The sequence below is a fragment of the Prenolepis imparis genome, unplaced genomic scaffold (assembly GCF_030444845.1).
Source record: "Prenolepis imparis isolate NDT839.2.m4 unplaced genomic scaffold, iyPreImpa1.0 SCAF_7, whole genome shotgun sequence".
Taxonomy (NCBI): Eukaryota; Metazoa; Arthropoda; class Insecta; order Hymenoptera; family Formicidae; genus Prenolepis; species Prenolepis imparis.
Window position 1 is genome coordinate 298,016 of NW_028141165.1, and position 20,481 is coordinate 318,496.

General features: G+C 34.3%; 1 protein-coding gene across 4 annotated transcripts in view; it reads left to right on the top strand.

Moving 5' to 3' along the window:
* The window catches only part of LOC145938074 (semaphorin-1A), a 191,521-nt gene that overhangs the window by 99,690 nt on the left and 71,350 nt on the right, over positions 1-20,481 (top strand). For all 4 annotated transcript variants that reach the window (XM_083041434.1, XM_083041437.1, XM_083041436.1 and 1 more), the window contains exons 3-4: positions 16,002-16,098; positions 17,374-17,425. In XM_083041434.1, coding sequence (XP_082897560.1) covers positions 16,002-16,098; positions 17,374-17,425 — 149 coding nt within the window. The remainder of the gene's footprint in view (positions 1-16,001; positions 16,099-17,373; positions 17,426-20,481) is intronic.

The window sequence follows — 20,481 nt, forward strand, 5'->3', positions numbered from 1 at the left end:
CCATGCCATCGCGTCGCGTCGCGTCGTCGCCGACTATATCGCAGAAATATTAGCGAAACGCGCGCTACATGGAGAATGGAGACAGACTGACGGCGATAAAACGAGAAAGAGAGAGGAAAGTCAACGAAAGCGAGAGAGACAGAGAGATAGAGGAGGATAATGGACTCGGAAGCAAATGCGGAGCGCGAGGGACATGAACTAAAGGGAATGAACTAAAAGCGATAATAAGGATAAAGACAGAGAAATACAGAGTGCCGGGAAAGGGACAGGCGGCAGGTAAAGAAAAGAAAAGGTTAGGGTTAGGTTAGGTTAGGATAGGTTAAGGGAGAGAGAACGGCACCGGTTGGTACGGATGCGCGTGCGAAGGGAGGAATGGGAGGTTCGCCTTATAGCGAGTCGCGTGACCCGATGATTCACCCAACTTTCCTCCCGCCCTTCTTCTTCTTCTTCGGCTCGCCATCACCCTTCCGTTTCCGTCGCTCGCGCGCGTTCACGATATCCCCGCGGGCCATTCACGATCGCTTTGCCTGCCGTCTCGTCTTTTCTCGTCACGTTTTTCGCTCACTTCCATCGATTTCCTTCGCCTTCTCTCTTCTCTTTTGCTTCCCTCGCTCGGCGCGCGCTCCGGGAATCCTCGTCCTCGTCCTCGTCTTCGTCGTCGTTGTTGAAGCTGTCCTGCTGGACGATGGGCCCCGAAGGATTTTATTGCAGAGTACTCCTCGCGCGTGAGATATGTCGGTGGAGAGAGAACGACGTCTTTTATTTCAACTTAGTAATCTTAACTTCTTTTCCTCTATATTTACATATACATACATAATATATTTATGCATAACGAGTTGCATCTTTACTATACTAAACAAATAAAACCAAGTAGGTTAAGTTTGATAAGAAAATCTTGCTGCGCACAAATCAATATACTTTTATTAATTTTTAATGTATAAAAAATTAAATCTCTTACATTGAGATGTATAACATCTTCAATGATGAAACGATGAGCACTTAGAAATTTTTCTTTTAAATGAGATTACGTGTATCTTAGAGCAAAATGTTAAAAAGGAGATGAGATCTATCGAGATTCTTAAATATTTGATAGAGATATATATATTTAAAATGTTGTTTATGTTATGAACAATGGAGTATCGGGCGATAATCGAAAAGATTAACGCTGAGACAGTCGGACTGAAAATCTGTGTAATTATTGAAATAATGAAACGATAAATGAAACGCGAAGATAAATGGCTCGGTTCGGTGGTAAATGTGCGGTAGGAATATAGGCCAACAAAGACACGGGGCTCTTTAATGCTGATGGAATACGAGGACAACGGGTCGTGAGCGTGTTCGTCGTTGAGTATAACCGCAATCGATGACGATGCCACGAACTCTATCAGCATACCGGTGGTCGTTCGCCGTTCGCCGATATATTGCCTCCTTCTGCCTCCCAGCTCCAGGAATGAATCACGTAAATGTTGTTCCGTCGAGCGTGAAAATATCTTACGATTATAGTCGCGACGTTAAGCGGAGAACTATTTCGATCGTTTCCGTAGTTTGTGCGAATCTATATATAAAGAGGCCGAGAGAGATTTAGATTTGCGCCCCTCGCGAGACTTTAAAGTTTCGCGATCTGCTACCGAAGGCGATTGCAGAGACATGAGTAATTTCGATGATGTACTTTTTTTTTCTTCTCTTCCCTTATGTTAGCTATATCGCCAAGTTGCGCGAAAATTTTCCCGCGCACGCTAATGAGATGCAAATACGCGCCAAGTTTGTTGTCCGTATTTTCGCTTTCGCCCCGCTCTTTCATAAAGAGCCGACAAATAACGGATCGAAGTAAACTTAAGGGCGTAATAATGAAAATGGAAATCCCTATAGGGCACTGGAACATGAATATTTCAGCGTGTCGATAGCGCGTCGTGTACGTTTTCCATTTACGTTCACCGGAACATATGAATAACTTAATGAAAAAAGAACTCTCGTTTTATACCAAGATATTCATCGGGGATTATTGCATTTCCGCGATTGCAGAAATTATATTATACGCTTGTATAGTTATTAGATTCACAAGATACGATAATCATATTGGCACAATTGCAATTTACGTATCGATTACCGAAAGAAAGAATTTTCAAAAATATTTTAGATAAATTGATTAATGCGCGTATAACACTTTTACGCCCATTTTAGGGCGTTAGAACCTTGTGAGAAAGAGATTTCTTTTTAAAATATATATTTATTGCAATTTGATTTCTTTTGCATATGCATATTGTGTTCATACATGTAGGTACATATATATTATATTCTATCGTTTTTTACAAATATTCTTTTTCTCATATGTCAGATTGATATAAAAGCGCGTATACATACACATATAAGGTGCATTCGTGAAAAAATGTTTGGCTATCATTATTTTTCAACGCATATCTTCCGAAAATAGTTGACTCGCCGATCAAGAGTCTAAGTTGTAATTTTACCAAATAATTAACATGTCAGTATCACGCGTTATGGTGTACAAAAGCGACCGCCACAAAATCGAAATGTTAATCTTACTCTGGAGCGACACGATCTCGCTTTAAATTAAGCAACTTGCCGCACGCGAATTCCATCGAGTTACTACTTCCGTTACACGTTTTGCTCTCGAGAATCGCGGTTACGCGCGCCCCTTTTTCGCCCCTTTTGACGCGCAGCGGGAATCGAAGAGAAAATTAATCATATATACATACATCCCGGCCAATCTACGTGATACATCGAGAGTAAAACGAATCTCTGGGACCTTTCTTTCGAGGGCAATTACTTTGGGTTATTTCGACCGGCTATCGCGTAGCAATTCGATTTTTGCGAAATGTACGGACGTATCGCGCACATTTAGAGATGGAAGAGATTATTGCCGAGGTATAACGGTTGTGTTGTATCGTATACGCGTATAGCTTGACACATTATGAAAATATGCATGAATGGATACGGCGTGTTCATATACTTGTATTAACTCGATACTGTTCATTTACGTTGAACAGTATTCATGCGACCCGTTTATACATGGAATGCCGCATAGCCCCCGGTTAGTGTTGTTCGAAATATAAATAATAATCTACCAGCATATACACGGCATATTAAGAGAACTACGAGACCGAGATACGACCTCGTAATTTTCTTTGACGAATCATCGATATGCATTATTATCAAAGCTTGTTTTTTTTCTTCTCGGTGCGATGTACAATAAAATAATGTAATGAAATGGAGTAAACTAGAGATATACATATATATATGTATATATATGTATATATACAGGGTGTCCCATTTTAATCTCCCCAGGCAAACATCTCGAAAAATATGGAGGATACGAAAAAATGTTTCAGACAAAAGTTGTAGGACTTGAAGGGGGACAGATGATGAAAATATGGACTTGACTTTGAATGACCTATTGATGTTTTTTTAAATGAAACCCCCTATTTTTTATTGCATATTCTTGTAGCCCTTGCCGAGACGTTTTCAAAACACTACCTATTGATATCTCTTTTACACAAGCCGTTTTACCCAAGATACGAAGCTTCAAAGTTGACATATCATCGGCATTCGCATTATCCAATGTACACCGCGGGGAGGTTGTGTTCAGTCAAATTGTGTGTGTGTGTGCTTCTTTAGTAAAACTTTTATCTCTCTTTCTCTACCATTTTCTTATTCTTTCCCTTATATTAAAATAACCAGAAGAAAAATAATTAGAGAAAAGTTTTACTAAAGAAGCACACACATACACACACAAAGTCTGCCCTTTTTAGGGCCACTTGATGTACAAATTTGACTGAACAACTTCCCCGCGGTGTACATTGGATAATGCGAATGCCGATGATATGTCAACTTTGAAGCTTCGTATCTTGGGAACGGCTTGTGTAAGAGACATCAATAGGTAGTGTTTTGAAAACGTCTCGGCAAGGGCTACAAGAATATGCAATAAAAAATAGGGGGTTCCATTTAAAAAAACATCAATAGGTCACTCAAGGTCAAGTCCACATTTTCATCATCTGTCCCTCTTCAAGTTCTACAACTTTTGTCTGAAACATTCTTCCGCATCTTCCATATTTTTCGAGATGTTTGCCTGGAGAGATTAAAATGGGACACCCTGTATATATATATATATATATATATATATAACTTTCAAAATTAAAAGATTTTGTTGTTGTATAAATCATTTCTTTAACAATCTTTTTATTAATATAATTATCCAAGATAATATAATTTCGTGAATTTTGTGAATTTCGAAGATTTGTAGAAATGAAACATGATATATTTATATTTATAATACTTGAACATAATTATTATAGCTATTATAATGCATTTACACAATGGTTATTTAGCCGTTCATATAGAAAGTAGAGTAGAGAAAATAAAAAGTAGAGAATTTAATTTCTTTAATAATATAAGGATTTGAGAAGATTGCATGTATTCTTGCGTTATTATCGAATTAGGAAACACCGTTGAATATAACCTTTTGAATCTCAGGAGATTCAAGTAAAATATACTTTCAAAAGTATTTTCAAACTGTTTGCTGTCAAAATGAATTACATATACTTAATTTCATAAATATATAATGTCGTATAATCTTAATAGCTTGAGTACACGTAAGAGTTGACTTTAGCGAAAATGTCGAGAAAAGTCGTAAGATTCTAATTTTTATTATACATATCTTTGCATCTCGCGTATGTTGCACGCCGCTGTATGTATATGTATAACGAGAGGGAAGTATATATCATTTACACTCTCGCAAGTATATACACATGCAACACACAAACGTGCGTGGTATATATACTTACCCTAGTCTTTTCCTCTGTGCCAATTTATACGGCCAAAGTTTGGTTTATAGATCGGCGAAATTAAAAAAGAGAAGTAAAACAAACTTGGCGACGACTCGCTCACACAAAATTGGGAATGGTTTTTGTAATACGTATACTTAAATACAGTACGTCACTGTAGTGCACCGATATCGGCTGCACAATGCTTCGAAAATACGGACAAAAGCTCGTGACAAAGAAGGCGAATAGTCGATAAGAGAAAGCAGAAGCTACGCCGAGCTTTTAGGTATTCCTGATTTCGGGGCTTGCAACCAACGTAACCCATTTAAGCGTGATAACAGAGAGACCGTTGTCGTTTTCGTTACGACCGCAAGAAGCCTCATCCACATTTCGTATCGCGAACCTACTGTTCTCACAACAGATTTATCCGCTGTTTGCATTTTTTTTCCCCTTTCTACGTCGTACTTCTTATTGGAGCAGAAATTTCGTGCGGCGGAAAGATTCGTAGCGCGCAAAAACAGAAATTGAAAGTTGTGTAATTTAGATGACTTATTGTTAGATGAATTTCGATATTATAGACATGCAAATTACCTCCAGCATGTACGACAATGGAATTACAACTACGTCTATAGCGTATTTCAAAATTATCACGGACGTTTTTCTAATCACTGTTTCCTCAATGAACACGAAAGATTATTTATCGCGTTTATCTTATATGTATAGTGTACATAGATATTATGGTATCACGAGTGTACTCTAGATAAGTGGATTCGTTATTCTTTTTCAAACGAAAATAGCTTGCTAGAGGACTATACTGACAAGGAATACTGGTATGTACAAATGTACAATACTAATATAGAACTATATTGCGTCACGTTGTAGAGCGCTTGAACGCGACTAGGAAAATATGCCTCGAGTACGCGTTACTCGGGCTAGCAGCGCGTAAATTTCATAAAATTTCCTAAAGCGGCTAAATAAGACAGAATTTAGATTCGCGAGTATATATACAGGTCTACATTTTATGACGTCGGATTTATTTAGCATTAACACGAGTTTAGCAGGTCGCAGGCATATAATTTACAAACGTCACGAGCGTAAAAATGCACGCGCGGAGTAGAACATACATGGCTTTTTCTGAGATTATTACGACTGAAAAAAACTTTAGTTGTATGTGCAAAATATGCTTTTACATTATTGTACGTTATAATTATGCCATTTCGTTGAAAAATAGCTACTACACTTGTGACTTATCGTGTGTTTAAAGAAAATTGTCACAACCGAGAAAAAAGTTTGCGATATTAAGTTTCGCCATTAAAAAATACACAATTTTATATATCTCTTCAGTCTTTGTATCTTGGAAAGGTTTTGAAAAGAATAATTTTACAGCACCTTTTAACAGAAAATTGCTGTTATTTGGAATCTTTATTTCTATATTAAACTATATGAACTTGGTGTGCAAGGTTTGCATAAATTATACAATATAGAAATATAGAGTATTGGAACTTGTCACGTTAATTTTACAATCTTCAAAAAATAATGTTTAATACCATTCTTTTTTTTATTGCTTTAAATCTCGTGAAAGCTTGTTTCTTTTGAATTTACTTTTTGAATAATGTGACGATACAAAAATTATGTCGCGTTTCTGAAAAATGTTTCCACCCTCAGATACCTTAGAGTATTAGATGCAAGAATTTAATATTATTTTGACAAGAGTTGAATCATTCGTGCACGAGCGATATCTTTGTCGTGTTTTTGCAATATGGTAGCAGGGAAAGAAAAGCGCAGCACTTTGTCGGTGTGTGCAATCCTTTAACCACGCTCTCGTATAGTCCCTTGCGGAGGTACCTTTTTGCTCCCTTTCATTCTCCTTCCCTCGCTCCTTGGAGCGATTTTAAGCGGTTTCTCCCGGCGAAAGCAGCACTTTTTCATTTCTCGTGGCTGATGAAAGATAAGTCTCGATATTTCACGTTGAATCGAGGCGTTCCGCGTACTCACGTAGTTTATTTATCTCCAATAGGCGAGAAATCGACGACATTGATTGCCTAAGCGATTTCTCGAAGAATTCCTCGGCTATCTCTCCGCGGCCAGTGCCGTATTCGCTTTTTCTCAATAGTCGGGTTTCTTTCTTTTTCTCCGTCATATATTAAATTTTCAACCGCGATTTGATTATTTCAGGCATTGATCTAGGTGACCGGATAAATGTTTCACGTGAAACGTGATTGATATTGGCGACAACCAAGAGTCGACAACCCGTGTTTCTGTCAATATTTAACATCAATCCTATCGGGTCGAAGCAAATACATATCCTTCTTTTATTGAAAGCGAGACCATATGTGCGAAAGAGAAACAACGAGTGAAGGGGGGCAAGAAAAAGGAAACAAGCAATAGTATCTATCGGTTCGTTTTTATAAGCGGGGAGAGAGAAATAATTTTTTTCTTTTTTTTTTATATCTTTTATTAATAGGGTACATGTCATCTTTATGTACACTATGGGTTCTTTTAATATTTCGATCGCGCACAAGCGTGGGATGCGATCAAAATATCGATTTCTAAATCTCGAAATATCGATTATTATTATTGTTGGGTATTAGATAAGTCCTCATTATAGCATTAAATTTGTGTTAAGATTTTAAAAAATGTTTTTTAAAAAATTACTTATTGAAATAACTTTTTTAATTCAATCTTTGCGAGAAATATACGATACAAAAATTGTGTAGATTGCATCAATCATAATTATTTTATATTAAAGACAAAGGATATTTTTTGTGAAGAAAAAATTAAATAATATATAATGGAATGGACTTATAAATAAAATTTAAATTTTATAACTTAGCTTGTATTTTATTTACAATTGTAATTGGTGAAGATAATGAGCGGTATATTGCGTTACTGCGGTGTAAAATTAATTACTTCAAAGTGCAATTCTCTCCAAGGCCTTTAGGCCAATATATAAAAGTAAAAACTATTTTTACTTGAAACACGTTTCGTAATTATTTGAAAAAAATTAAATTTTATATTCTAAAATTGTATAAAAAATGTATATATTAAAAGTTTATAAGATTTTATATATATGTATGTGTATTAAGATTCTATAAAATTTTATATTCCATAAAAATCTCGCAAAGATCTCATTAAGGTATTCAGATTTAACGATTATAACAATGAATAGTAAATTCAATCGAGAAGAAAATTAGCCTCGTTTATGTGGCGGTAACGAAAGATCGTTCGAGAAGGCAATCGCGTTTATAATTAGTAAAAAGACACTTGAGATGAAATATGAAACTTTAGTTAAATAACGAGAAACAAAATATCATTGCGGCGTCAACTCTCTTAAATGGATACATATCCATCATAGAAATTAAGACCGAATTTATAACAGATTTCTCAATTATTCTCTTATTCATCTTTCATCGCACGAATGCGCTACCTCGTTCCGATATGAACCTCGTTATGTAATCTCAATTCAATTTCCATGTATTCCGAGAGCGACTGAATTTTACGACAACGATAAATTTAATATGGAATTCCTTAAAGCTTTTCCGCGTTTCATCTCTCACGTTCGCGCGACCTGCAAAATTATAATATCTCTCTTCTCTAGACAAATAATATTAACACAACTCGTACGTGCGAAATTCATCTCGTGAGTTAATCGCAAGGGAGGTTGTAATAAGTATAGTGGTCTTTCGCATTTGCTATATATTGAGTGGCTGTTCTAGTCGAGTGATACTATTACATCTGTACAGTATCCGTGTATGCTGTGATACAACGGCTAATTAATCTGTCCTTTGTTCCAGAAGTATTCTCTCTTCTTCTTTTGTTCCCGTAAAGAATAATACACCCCCTTTATATATACCCCCCTTTATATATATTGTATATAAAGAAAGAAAGATAGAGAGAGAGAGAGAAAGAGAGACACACGTTTTGTTATATTTCTGTATAGTTATATTACTACCGGAGCCAAGTTACATAACGTGCTTCCGAAAGCAGCAGGAGACAGTCCTAAATTAATTTGTATTTCGTATAGACCTTACCCTTGCCCGGGTTACTCTTCCGTTTCCACATTTATGAATTTTAGGCATCGATATTTTCGCGCAGTTAATTTGCATCCAACTAGACAATTGGATAAAAAAGAAAAAAAAACTCGTATGCATCATTTATTATACCGATTGTATCTTATTCGATACGTTGACAATTTTATCTGAATTATAGAAAGATATATGGACATTGGCAATTTTATCTGAACAATAGAAAGAGATGCATGCTGGCAGTTTTATGTAAAAATAGAAAGATATGTAAATTTTATTTTTAACAGCTTGGCTTTCAGCGACTATTAACGTATTTAGTCGTTGCAAAACTCTGACATTTCTTCAATATAATGAATAATACGAGTACTTACCATTTTTTTTTTAAATTTTAAATTAAATATCTGGTAGAGAGATAAGATCTTCCAAAATATCTTATTGCTCTTTTTGAATGTACTGTACAATAAATGAAAGACTTTTAAGCTCATCAGAGAAATACAATGTGCAATGCGTTCGCTCTTTTATTTCGAAAATATTATTGATCGGTTTTATAGATATCCATATCGATTTTTAATTATATGCTTTTCTATATGATAGCATTTGTATATAATGCTGACAATGAATGTTTAACGATGTGAAATGAATATGATAAGATCTTGCAGAGATTAAACTTTAATTCCCAATACTATTAAGCTTTTGAAGCTTTAGTAAATTTTCTAATTTAAACAAAATCAATGTTTTCTCAAATACGTATATGTATTTTATTTTAAACTGTATAATTATACATCGTGATTTTTATACAAAATACGGATAAAAATTAAAATTTCAAGTGTTGCTTTTGACAATTTTTCACAACTTTTTATATTTCACTATTATTTATATTTAAAAATAATTTTTTTGATGCTTTAATGCTACAAGTTTTAAAATTCGGGACATTAAAAATTTTATGTTCTTTATCTTTGTTTTATTTAAGAAAAGTTTATTTCTTTTATGGGTTCCTCTTGCAAAGTGCTTATCTACTTGCATAATATTTACGTAAAGATAGAAACTCGCGGAAAATTAGAAGCTTTGGCGCGCGCGCTCACGATGCTCGAGCTGTCGATATAAAATTTACATTAAGAGTATTAACGGTAGTAGTATTAGTAGTAGCAGTGGTAGTAGTAGTAGATAGATAGATATGTAAGACACAAGCGCTTGATGCTCGTCTTGCCACGGCGCGACTTGTCTCGCGATATTTAACCTCAGCAATATCGAGCGAGGCTGTTTTATCCGACGTGCACGAAGCAGAGAGAACAGCAACGTGACATTTTGTCGCTGCTGCACGGTCGATCGTCACGCTTGCCTTTGTTTGACTTAATTACCACAGTGATAGATCGGTAGATAGGCACCGCACGTCCGACCGTCGCGCGTCGCCGACAATCGAGCTCCAAGGGTGGCTGAATCGACTGAGATTCCACTAGCAGGCTTGACACGAATTATCGAACATGTGGATAGTAGATTGATAGAATGATAAAAATTAATATTTCTAACACTATATATATTTTTTTAATAAAAAATTTATTATTTTTTTATTTTTATTTTACTTTTTCTGTTTTCTAAAATAATATACATCTTTTTTCAATGATATCAAAGACTATAATAGACGTTTGCAATTAGAAAAAACAAAACTAAGGCATAACAATTATTTTGTGTTATGAAATTATAAAATAGAAATATTTTTTTCTATATATTTTTTTTATATATTTAATACTTGAGAGACATATTATTTCATTTTCATTCATATATGAAGGAAAGTCTTGGAGAAAGTCAGAATTAAACTTTTATATTAAAATATTAAAAATTCAAGTTAAATAAGTTTTCCTTCTCTTGAATTACACATCATCTTTTCTCTTTTATTAATCTGTATTTTCAAAAATATATTAATTTATAGAAAATGTGAATTTATTTTTAATTTTTGTAAATATCTGTATTATGCGTGTAGATAAAAAATTTTTAAATTTCTCGAATGTCTCTTGTATGATGTCATCTTTGTATGAATGACAGTCAAAGCTTCTTATTACATATCGATGCAACTCGCTATGCTAATAGTCGCGTAATTATAACTACCTACCTTTATACAGTATAACAATAGCGTAATTATAACTACCTACTTTAGAGTATAACAATAGCATGGAACTTGTTCACATTGTGGACACTTTGGACTGTGTGGTGGAAAAAAATTATATCCGCTATTCGATCAACATTAAACTCTTTACTGAAAACGTATCGATTGCATAAAAATGTGCCAAGTAGAATAACCGTAGGATAAAGGTGGCGATGGTGCAGGTGGTGCTTCGCTGAGTAATACAGGCCGCGCGTATAATAAGCCAATATAAATGCAAATGTCCGTGGGAGTAGGTATATATTTTGTATTTAGCAGCTTAAATGAAATAACACGGCGAAATTATGTATGGAGTTATATTATTAAAATAAAATTATAGGACAAATAAAGGTTTATTTTCTACTTGTGAGACTCGATCGAATCATATATGTGTGTATATACATAATTTGTGTGCATTCGACTTGCATATATAAATAGTATTAAGCTAGACTCTTTTTTATTTCTCTATACTTTGCTCTTTATGTTATCTTATCGTTTATTTATGCCAAATCCTCTATTGGTGATTTTAAAGGGTTAAAATATTTTCAGTATTTCCGTCGTATATGCATCCATTTGAAAGTATTTATTGTATTATATGTATTTGGCAGATGTATTGTGGGTATATAATTTGTTAATGTGTAGAAGATTATTTCAAATTTAAAAATATATATACATAAAATTACGCGCGCGCGTTTACATTATCTAATTACTTCATTTTGTATTTATTTCTGAATATTATATGTATGTGTATGTATAATATACGAGAAGAAAGAAATAATATTATTTTAAATATATTTAAATACAAATTGCATTTGTACTGTGTGAAAGCATAAATAAGTTTTATTTTCAAAATTTGAAACAGAATCCTCATGGAAACCAAATGGCTTGAAAGATAAAGAAACGACATGAAAGTGCAAAGTAACTAAAGTATCTGTGAACCAACAAAACTTTCAATACAGCATTAGAAGTAATGCACTTTGGAGAGTATCGTGTTGTGTGTGTACCTATGTGTGTGTATAAAAGTATAAAAGAGATCGACCTCTTATATCTAACAATTGGAATCGACTGGGGACAATCTTATCGCGTTTCCAATACGCTTTCATACGTATTCTCAGTTTTTAACTATTCTATATTATCAAATTAATTTTCTTTCATCAGTTGGAACATATTTCCTTAAACAATATTATATCTAATTTAACTTGTGCGGCGAAACAAAGTTTTTATTGCTTGCAAAATTGTAGCATACTTCTTTCTTTTTGAAAACTATGTTATTATATATAAATATGTACCTATGTTATGAATATATATTTCATAGACATAAATATGTTTAACCATTCTTTATCGATCAATTGCTGATTTTAATTACCGATTTCGACACACTCGGCAGAAAATCATGAATCGAAATCTTGCGATCGCGTGTCCTGCTTCCAATCTGGGATCCACCGTTACGCGATGAAAATTAAACGAACGTAGCGCTCAATCGATCACGAACCAAACATTGATAGAGGAAGCAGAGTTGTCGATAAGCATCGACTAGCCAAGGAAATTGATTCGAGTCAATGCGAACCAGGATTCGTAAGCTACAAGCCGATATCAATACACGTTTCGAAAATGACTCGACTCGACTCGTCGAGGAGTCAATTTCGTTCATCGATATCACGGTATCTTTCTGCTAACCGTATATATACAAGTGCCTTAGTATCACTGAATGTTATTTTAACCGCGGTTTTAGCATCCATTTTTTCTCAATGAAAATGTTTGATATATTTGATAATTTTTTTAAGACACATTGGATACATAATTTCGATACATAAGTTATACATTCTTGTGGCGAAAATCGATCGCTATCTGCATGAGTCGCGTGCCGATCAGAGGCGGTAACGACGCTCGGGAATAAGAAATTACATCGTAAAAGTTGGCGCGTGCCAAACTTATCCTCCCCGTGATTACAATACATGTATACACATTGCATTTATGCATATGTATGTATGTATGCATCTATATTTGCACCGTAGGCAAAGTGCAATTGTAACTAGAAACTGCATCCATATGCATCGCGATCGCGTATAGAAAAAAAAAAACAGCGCTATCGAAATTAAGGTAACGTACCTATATACCAAAGTGAAGGAAAATATGTTCGCCTTGCAAATGAGTTTAGAACATATTTCGCTTGGTATTCTATTCACGTGAGACTGATCGATAGAATTATATTATCTTAAAGGATTATATTTACGAGCAATTTTGTGGGATCAAAGAACTCTCTAATGACTTTATCACTTATAATTTCCGGACAATATCTAGCTATCTATAGCTTATTTGGAACAAATCTTGAAATAAATTTTATCGGATAAGACAATTTTAATAATTGTTATATTTAAATCTCGTTATACATGAAACGAATAGTGATTTCTCATTGAATAATCATTTTATTTGTTTATTTTCTTCTCGCATATAAATCTTTCTTCTCTCGAGAAGAAGCAACAAATTTGATCCGAAAAAGAGTAATGCATTACGGAATATGCTCTATTGAAGGAAGTAAAAATTCTGCTAAGCCATCGAAGTGGCAGAAAGCCGATCGGAAGGATTTTTCTCTGCTTTACGGTCTGTAATTTTTTTATTACTATTGTAAAATGAGACGCATTGCGAAGAGTTATACAAAAAATAGCTGTTCCTTCAGCCGGTGGCAATCATATATGCGTCACAAGTAGAATTATTCTCGAGCTCTTTTATAGATCTCGACGACAGTCTGCTTTTACGAATATAGAGAACAGATCAATGACACGAGGATGTTGTCCGAGCCGATTAACGTATTGGAAAACTGATCCGCGCAATTTTATATACTCGATAGAAACGTTAAGCTTTTGTTACAACGATTTCGAGTACTATTTGAAATCTTTCTCTTTCTCATTTTTCGTGTTTCATATGAAAACTTTTATTATACCAACTGCTAACATTTATTGGATGCATTGTCGCGAGAAAGTGATCCCGTATCCCGTCCATTCCTAACAAGCATTGCTCTTTATATATTATAGCATATTGAAGAAATAATTAAAAAGACATTAATGATAGCAACAATAGAAAAAGCGTATTTTATATCATTCTTCTTATTTTATTTTTTATTTATTCTAAATACGTATGTATGTATAAAATTTAACTCTATTTAATCTTTTTTAAAAATATTTTTAAAAATTTTATAAATATGATATTTTTCTTGTAATTAAAAAAATATTTTCTATTAACAAATTGTTTTATTTTATTCTTAATAAGCTGCTATAATAGCATTTACACGCCTGTAAAAAAGTATATTAACGTAATAATTCATTATATAAAGTTGTCTTCAATAGCTAAACAGGAGTTTCGCAAAGAATTTTATTCTATAAGAATTCTCGTCGTCGCATTGGTATATAAAAGATAAAAATGCTCTTCTTTCTCTTTTCTCTTTCTTATCTTTCTTCTCTATCCCCGATACTCTATGCCCTGTAATACGGTTGCATATACGTAAGTGAAAAAACATAACGTGGAATATCAGAGGAAAGAGCGCTCTTTCGACTGTCGAGGTAAAGGGAGTCGTATAGAGTTGATAGAGATAGAGAAGAAAGGGTCGTGAAACGACATGGAGTGTCGGTGGTAGTTTGTGGCGTGAGGGGGTAGAAAACAGGGGGATGGTGAAACGGGGGTGCAGAGAGAGCCGCTGCTGTGCCACAAAAGTAGGCGCGGCGCTTTAGGCCGCACGACTAAAGGCTATAAGAGATGCTTTCCCTTACACTCTTTTACGCGTGCTTCCTGGATATCTTCTCTTCCCCTTCCCTCTCTTCTTTTTCATTTCCACCGCTTATCGTAACAAGTTCTTCTGTCGACGAGATGCGCGGTCGTTATATCGTCTTTCTGTCATGGATTCTACAGGGTATCCCAGACTTACGAGTTTTAATTTACAATGAGATTTCGTCTGACAATGAGTACATTTGCGATATTTTAGTACAGAGAGATACTTGAAAATTGACAAAATGAGAGATGACATCTCTCAGTTTTCGTTACGAAAAGGATCAATTTTGAATTAGATTGAGGAGTTGAATCGTAGAAATATAACATATTAATTTTCAAATTCTCTCCACATTACTCGTATAAATATACATACTATGTACATGCGTGTGTTTTGTATGTATGTTTCTATATATGACTAATGCGCATACCTCGAAAAGGTGTGCCTGCGCGAATAATGTATATATATATATATATATATATATATAAATGGTTCATTCGTAAACGTGACGAGTAATGAAATGGAGATCGCGCGCAAAGTCCGACACGTATCATGATTCAAGGGCATGATTGATCAATTCACGAAGAACATGCTTTTCGCGAATACTTTATAAGGAATAGATACTTGTATTGAGTATTTCTTCCTGCTATTATAATCGTTTTATTTTCTTAATTTACATTTTACATGTTAGTTGGTATAATATTTTTTTTACATTATATAAATAAATCAAACCTTATTTCTTTAATATCATCTTTAATTATTAATTTAAGAAGTAAATTATATACAAGTTATTTTCCGATATTTATTATAAATCACATAAATATCATAATTAATGTTGTATTTAATATTTAAGCTGATTAGACACAAGTATTTGTATTATATAAAGCATTCAAAATGTACAATTTATGTCGGCACATAACGTAAGCATTATTTGTTTATAATGAGGTCGCTGAACGCTAAAATGAGAGTTATATTGCACACAGCTATTATATTATTTCATTCAGTTGATTACTAACCTTTGGCAGAGAAAAATTGGAGTATGGATCTAAAAAATAACTCTAATAATCATACGATTATATCATATAATATTGTAAAAGATATACTTTACGTTTTATATAGCATGGATACATGTGCCTAGCGGCACAGATATTGGTCTTAACATCATCACTTAGATTTTTCTAAGAAAATGAGCCAAAGTTTTTTTTTACACTATCTTTATAAATATTATAGTACATGTTTCTCGCGATTTTTATTCGTCCGTATAGAAATCTAATGAAACCTCTTTTCTTTTGTTACAGGTGAAGTAATTGGCCAGCGGTTTCTGGGCAATGAAAGCCACGTGGAGCACTTCAAACTCCTAGAACGTGTGACAACCTCTATCCTGATTGGTGCCAGGTAATTGTTACATGATTCGATTCTTTGCCGCGTCGTCCCCTCGTGTTACTCATAAGGGCTTACATAAATGAGATAGTCATCGGCTAGACTCTGCTTATTGGTGCCACGAGCCCCAAGTGGCTGACGGATCGAGTCATTCATTCGATTACGCATCAGCGATGCGAGTGACGCAGCATCACGCGTGCTAGTAGCAATCAGAGTTGTTTACGCGCGCAATTTATTTGCCTTCCAAGACAATGCAATATATCGGGTGGCTCTCTAGAGATCTCTCGGCCAATCTTCTTCCATTAATCATTTTAATGAAAATTTCACGGCGTATAATTTCAATTTTTAACATTAATAATCTTGTTAAAAGTAAGTTTTAAAAGAAAATCTCATTAAAGGACTCATTATTCGGAAATTGAATTGCAAAATATGATATTGTATCTCTAATTAATTGCGTCTTTAATTTTGGAATAAATTTTTATCTTTAGTTATAATTTAGATATTATTGATATTTCAACGTTTTTATTGAGAAAAAGTTGACTCTAAATTGATGAAAGAGCGAAGGAAAGGAGTTGTCATCTTGTTATTGAACCGAACTAGCGATTCAATAGAAGACACAAAGAAAGGAAGGAGGGAAAAGGGGGTTCTCATTCAAAATTTTATCGAATATTTTGAAGAGCGTCGTCTTTCCTTTTGTCGTGTTCTGTGTTGTGCGTGTTCACAACTTTTCTATTTTTCGATATTATTTTATCAATCTGGTCCAGTAAAGCCGCGGGCTTGGAGATCAAAAGCGTATCTTTTCGCGGAATCTGATACAAATACATTGGCTAATGGAAATTTGATACGGATCAAAAAATAATTTAATTTTTTTTATCCGATCGTGCTTCCCGCCAACGGTCAACACAATGTTCGTGAGTCGTAAAATCAATTACGTTCGAGATATATAGCGTGGATCTTTTACGACTCCAATTTCGTCCTTTCAATTTTTTCGCTTGATTTATCTTTTCACACTTTCATTTCTTTCGCAACTGTATCCAAGAGATTTGGGAATCATTCATATAATTTTTATACTCGTATTATATTTGTCAATTATTTTTAACGTATCCTCTTGATAAATCTGTCTTTTTTCCCTCTTTTGTAATTAATTCTTTACGTCTCGCTCATAATTACTAATGTGCTTACTTACTCGCGCTTCAATCCGAATTGTCGACACGGAGATGCGCGAGAAGCGCAGAGATTACACGGACACGATTTATGGGCAGGATTTAACGCTCTCGTTTCGTTTTGCAGGAACGCCATTTACAACATAAGTCTGCACGACCTAACGGAGATCACCGACCAGGTGAGTCTAACGCTATATAACCGTTTCCAATATCTAGAGCTCGACAAAGAATGATTTAAATTGGAGAACCGACAGGAAGATTTAAATAGCCTCGCGCTTCTCTAATCTTTTTTCCCTTCGGCTGACCATATTTCAAAAATCGTCGCAGTCATCTATAACGCTAAAAGAGCTGCTAACGATATATACTAGGCTGCTTTTTCTCAAGGTACTTTTGAATAAATCTTTTCTAAAGAAAGAAGAGAGGATTTATATTCAAAAGTATATATATACTATGAAGAGATACGAGATAATGAGATTTTATATTTTATAACTGATAAAAATAGACTTGTGTAAAAATTGATGCATGAAATTAATATCAATTTGACAAGTATATACCCGCGCGCGAATATTTATTTATTTTTTTTTTTAACCAGAGTTTCGGGATTTGCGCAAACTCTTTTCGCTCATTGCCTCGATTAGAATTGTACGAAACTAGCGCGTATACGTGGAGTGCTTCTCAAGACTGCGGAGCAGAAGTCACAAAAGCGATATTGATCGCGAACGGGACGCAACTCGCGAAACTCTACTCGAGGAACTGGCACTCGAGAGAACCCGCAGAAAATAGAAGGAGGTTAGCGTGAATGGAGGTGAATCTTGGTGGCGGCGGCTGTTCGAGTCGGCGTAACGTAAGCGAGAGGAGATCGATCGGAGACAGAACCCTCCTCACAGTCCCAATAACACTCCCACCTAAAATAGAATCGTAAAAGTCACTGTGCTCGCCCATATAGTTCGCATCGTATCGCGATCGATTTCGATTTGAAGGATTTAGCTGTAATAGAAGGCGGGGCGAGAAAGATCCGTGAAAGTTTCGATATATCGCGAGTTCCGCTCGATGCGGTTTAACTATTCTTTGGGAAAAAGCGTTTTCGGTCAAACCATCATCGTCGTCGTCGTCGTCGTCGTCGTCGTCGTCGTCGTCGTCGTCGTCGTCGTCATCTTCTCGAATAATCCTTTTATGGGAAATAAACCGAATCGATTTGATTCTCCATAAAAGATATACGAGAAATTTATCGGATTGCAATTTTCAACTTTTTTTATATTTCAAATTTTAACTTGATATTTATTTTTATAATAGATTGATACATGCCAAATGGATGCATATACGATTCGTAAAGTTATTTTGCTCGAAAAACACGTAAACAAACAAGAGTTATTCTATATTATTTTTTTTTTTTTTTGCGCGAAATTTTCTTGTCAATTGTATCACGATTTATTTCGCTATATATATATGTGTGTGTATATATATATATATATATATATATATATATATAGTTTGCGACTAATCGTGTTACTACTTTTGCAATCAATTATCCGTAGATGAAAGAGCGATAAATTTTTTCCTAAAGTAATTTCTCTGCGTAGTATGTTTATGAAAACGCGAGAATAAATTAATCATCAATTTATGATAACGTAATATCGATAAATGAAATCGGGACGGATTGTATTGTATTGCGAATCTATGTGAGATATGCTCTGCAAAAATATATGCGATGCTATTGAATCCACTTTTTCCATTTGCGTTTGTTTGTGCGAATATTTTCAGTATAGAAACGCTGACAGCGCTTCGCTTACGGTTATCGTAAAAAATTTGAATAAAGGATAATGATATATCGAGTATTACATCGGCAGACCAATTTGCTGTAAATTGAAAATGGAACATAAAATTTAACATTAAATTGTTATGAGAGAAATTTGCATCTCATAACAAGATATACTGTAAATACATGATATATACATTCGTGTATATCGGTATTGTTTACGTGTACACAATATGTTAATTCAATTAAATAAAAATAAAAATTTAAAAAAATGTTAAATTACAATTACATCTAACAATGTAATATCGAGCAATATCGCTAATTAAATTACAATTGTAATTATATTTCCATTCGATTTAAAAGCCATCATAATTCGATTAATAATTGGTCTAGAATTTTGCTGTTTATTATACATTTATTATACAAAGGCTTTTTTATGCGGTATATGTGTTAACGTCTTTGTCTCTGATTTGCATACAATACGCACTTGCTAGAGAGCCAATATTCAGAATTAACAATAAATGATGTAGACTACCGTGGTGATAAGTTGTTTCGTACTTAATAACGCGGTTATAGAGGCTATAATCATTTTTCTTACGTAAAACGAGGACGGCCCTTTCGTTGTACTTTTGTACAGCGTTTCGCGCAATACATGTGTAGGTATGCATACTGCGTCAATTATATTAAATCATTTGAATCTTATTTTCTTCCAATTAACTCTTCTTATCGACATTTGTATTGTTTTTATGCAGGATATGTCTTTTATCGAGTACACTTTCTTTGAACTTTGATTTCTCTTTTAAATAAAAAGTCGCTAAAGCATCTGTAACTTGTGAGTTACAAATAAATGAAAAGCTTTTTTGAAGACTAAGCTTTGAAAGAACAAATAGATAATAAAATCATATTCTTTGGTTAATTTATTTTGATTCTCAATTTCAAAGAAAGCTACGTAATGCTGACAATAGAAATCATAAAATCTCTTAAACTTAACGAGAAATAGTTCGTATTTTAGAGATTGAATAATGAGAATTGAAATGAAGACAAAGATGCATGGTAAAGTAAATAAACTATGGTGAAATAGTCTAGCACATTTGACATGATTTTGAAAACTTGACAGCGCGTTTGGAAGACTGCCATTTCGATAAACAACAATTTTGTTTAGCAGAATGTCTTTTGCTCAAGAAAGACGTTGTTGACAACGTAATCCCTTCGTGAAAGTTTTCCGCAGGGCTAATTGAGTCGTTCCCGGTTGGGCGTTGCAAATTTAGTCGCTCGAGTGCCGCTGTCAACTCGAACGAACAAGCGTTATTTCTGTCTGCGATAAGACAGAGCTAATAGAAAATTCGATCTCTTTCAAAGAGGAAACTTTTCAAAATGGGAATCTAGCCAGGACTGCGATTTTCGAAAATTTGAGCATTTATTTTGACAAGACGGTCGATAAGACGCACGAATATATATATATATATATATATATATTAT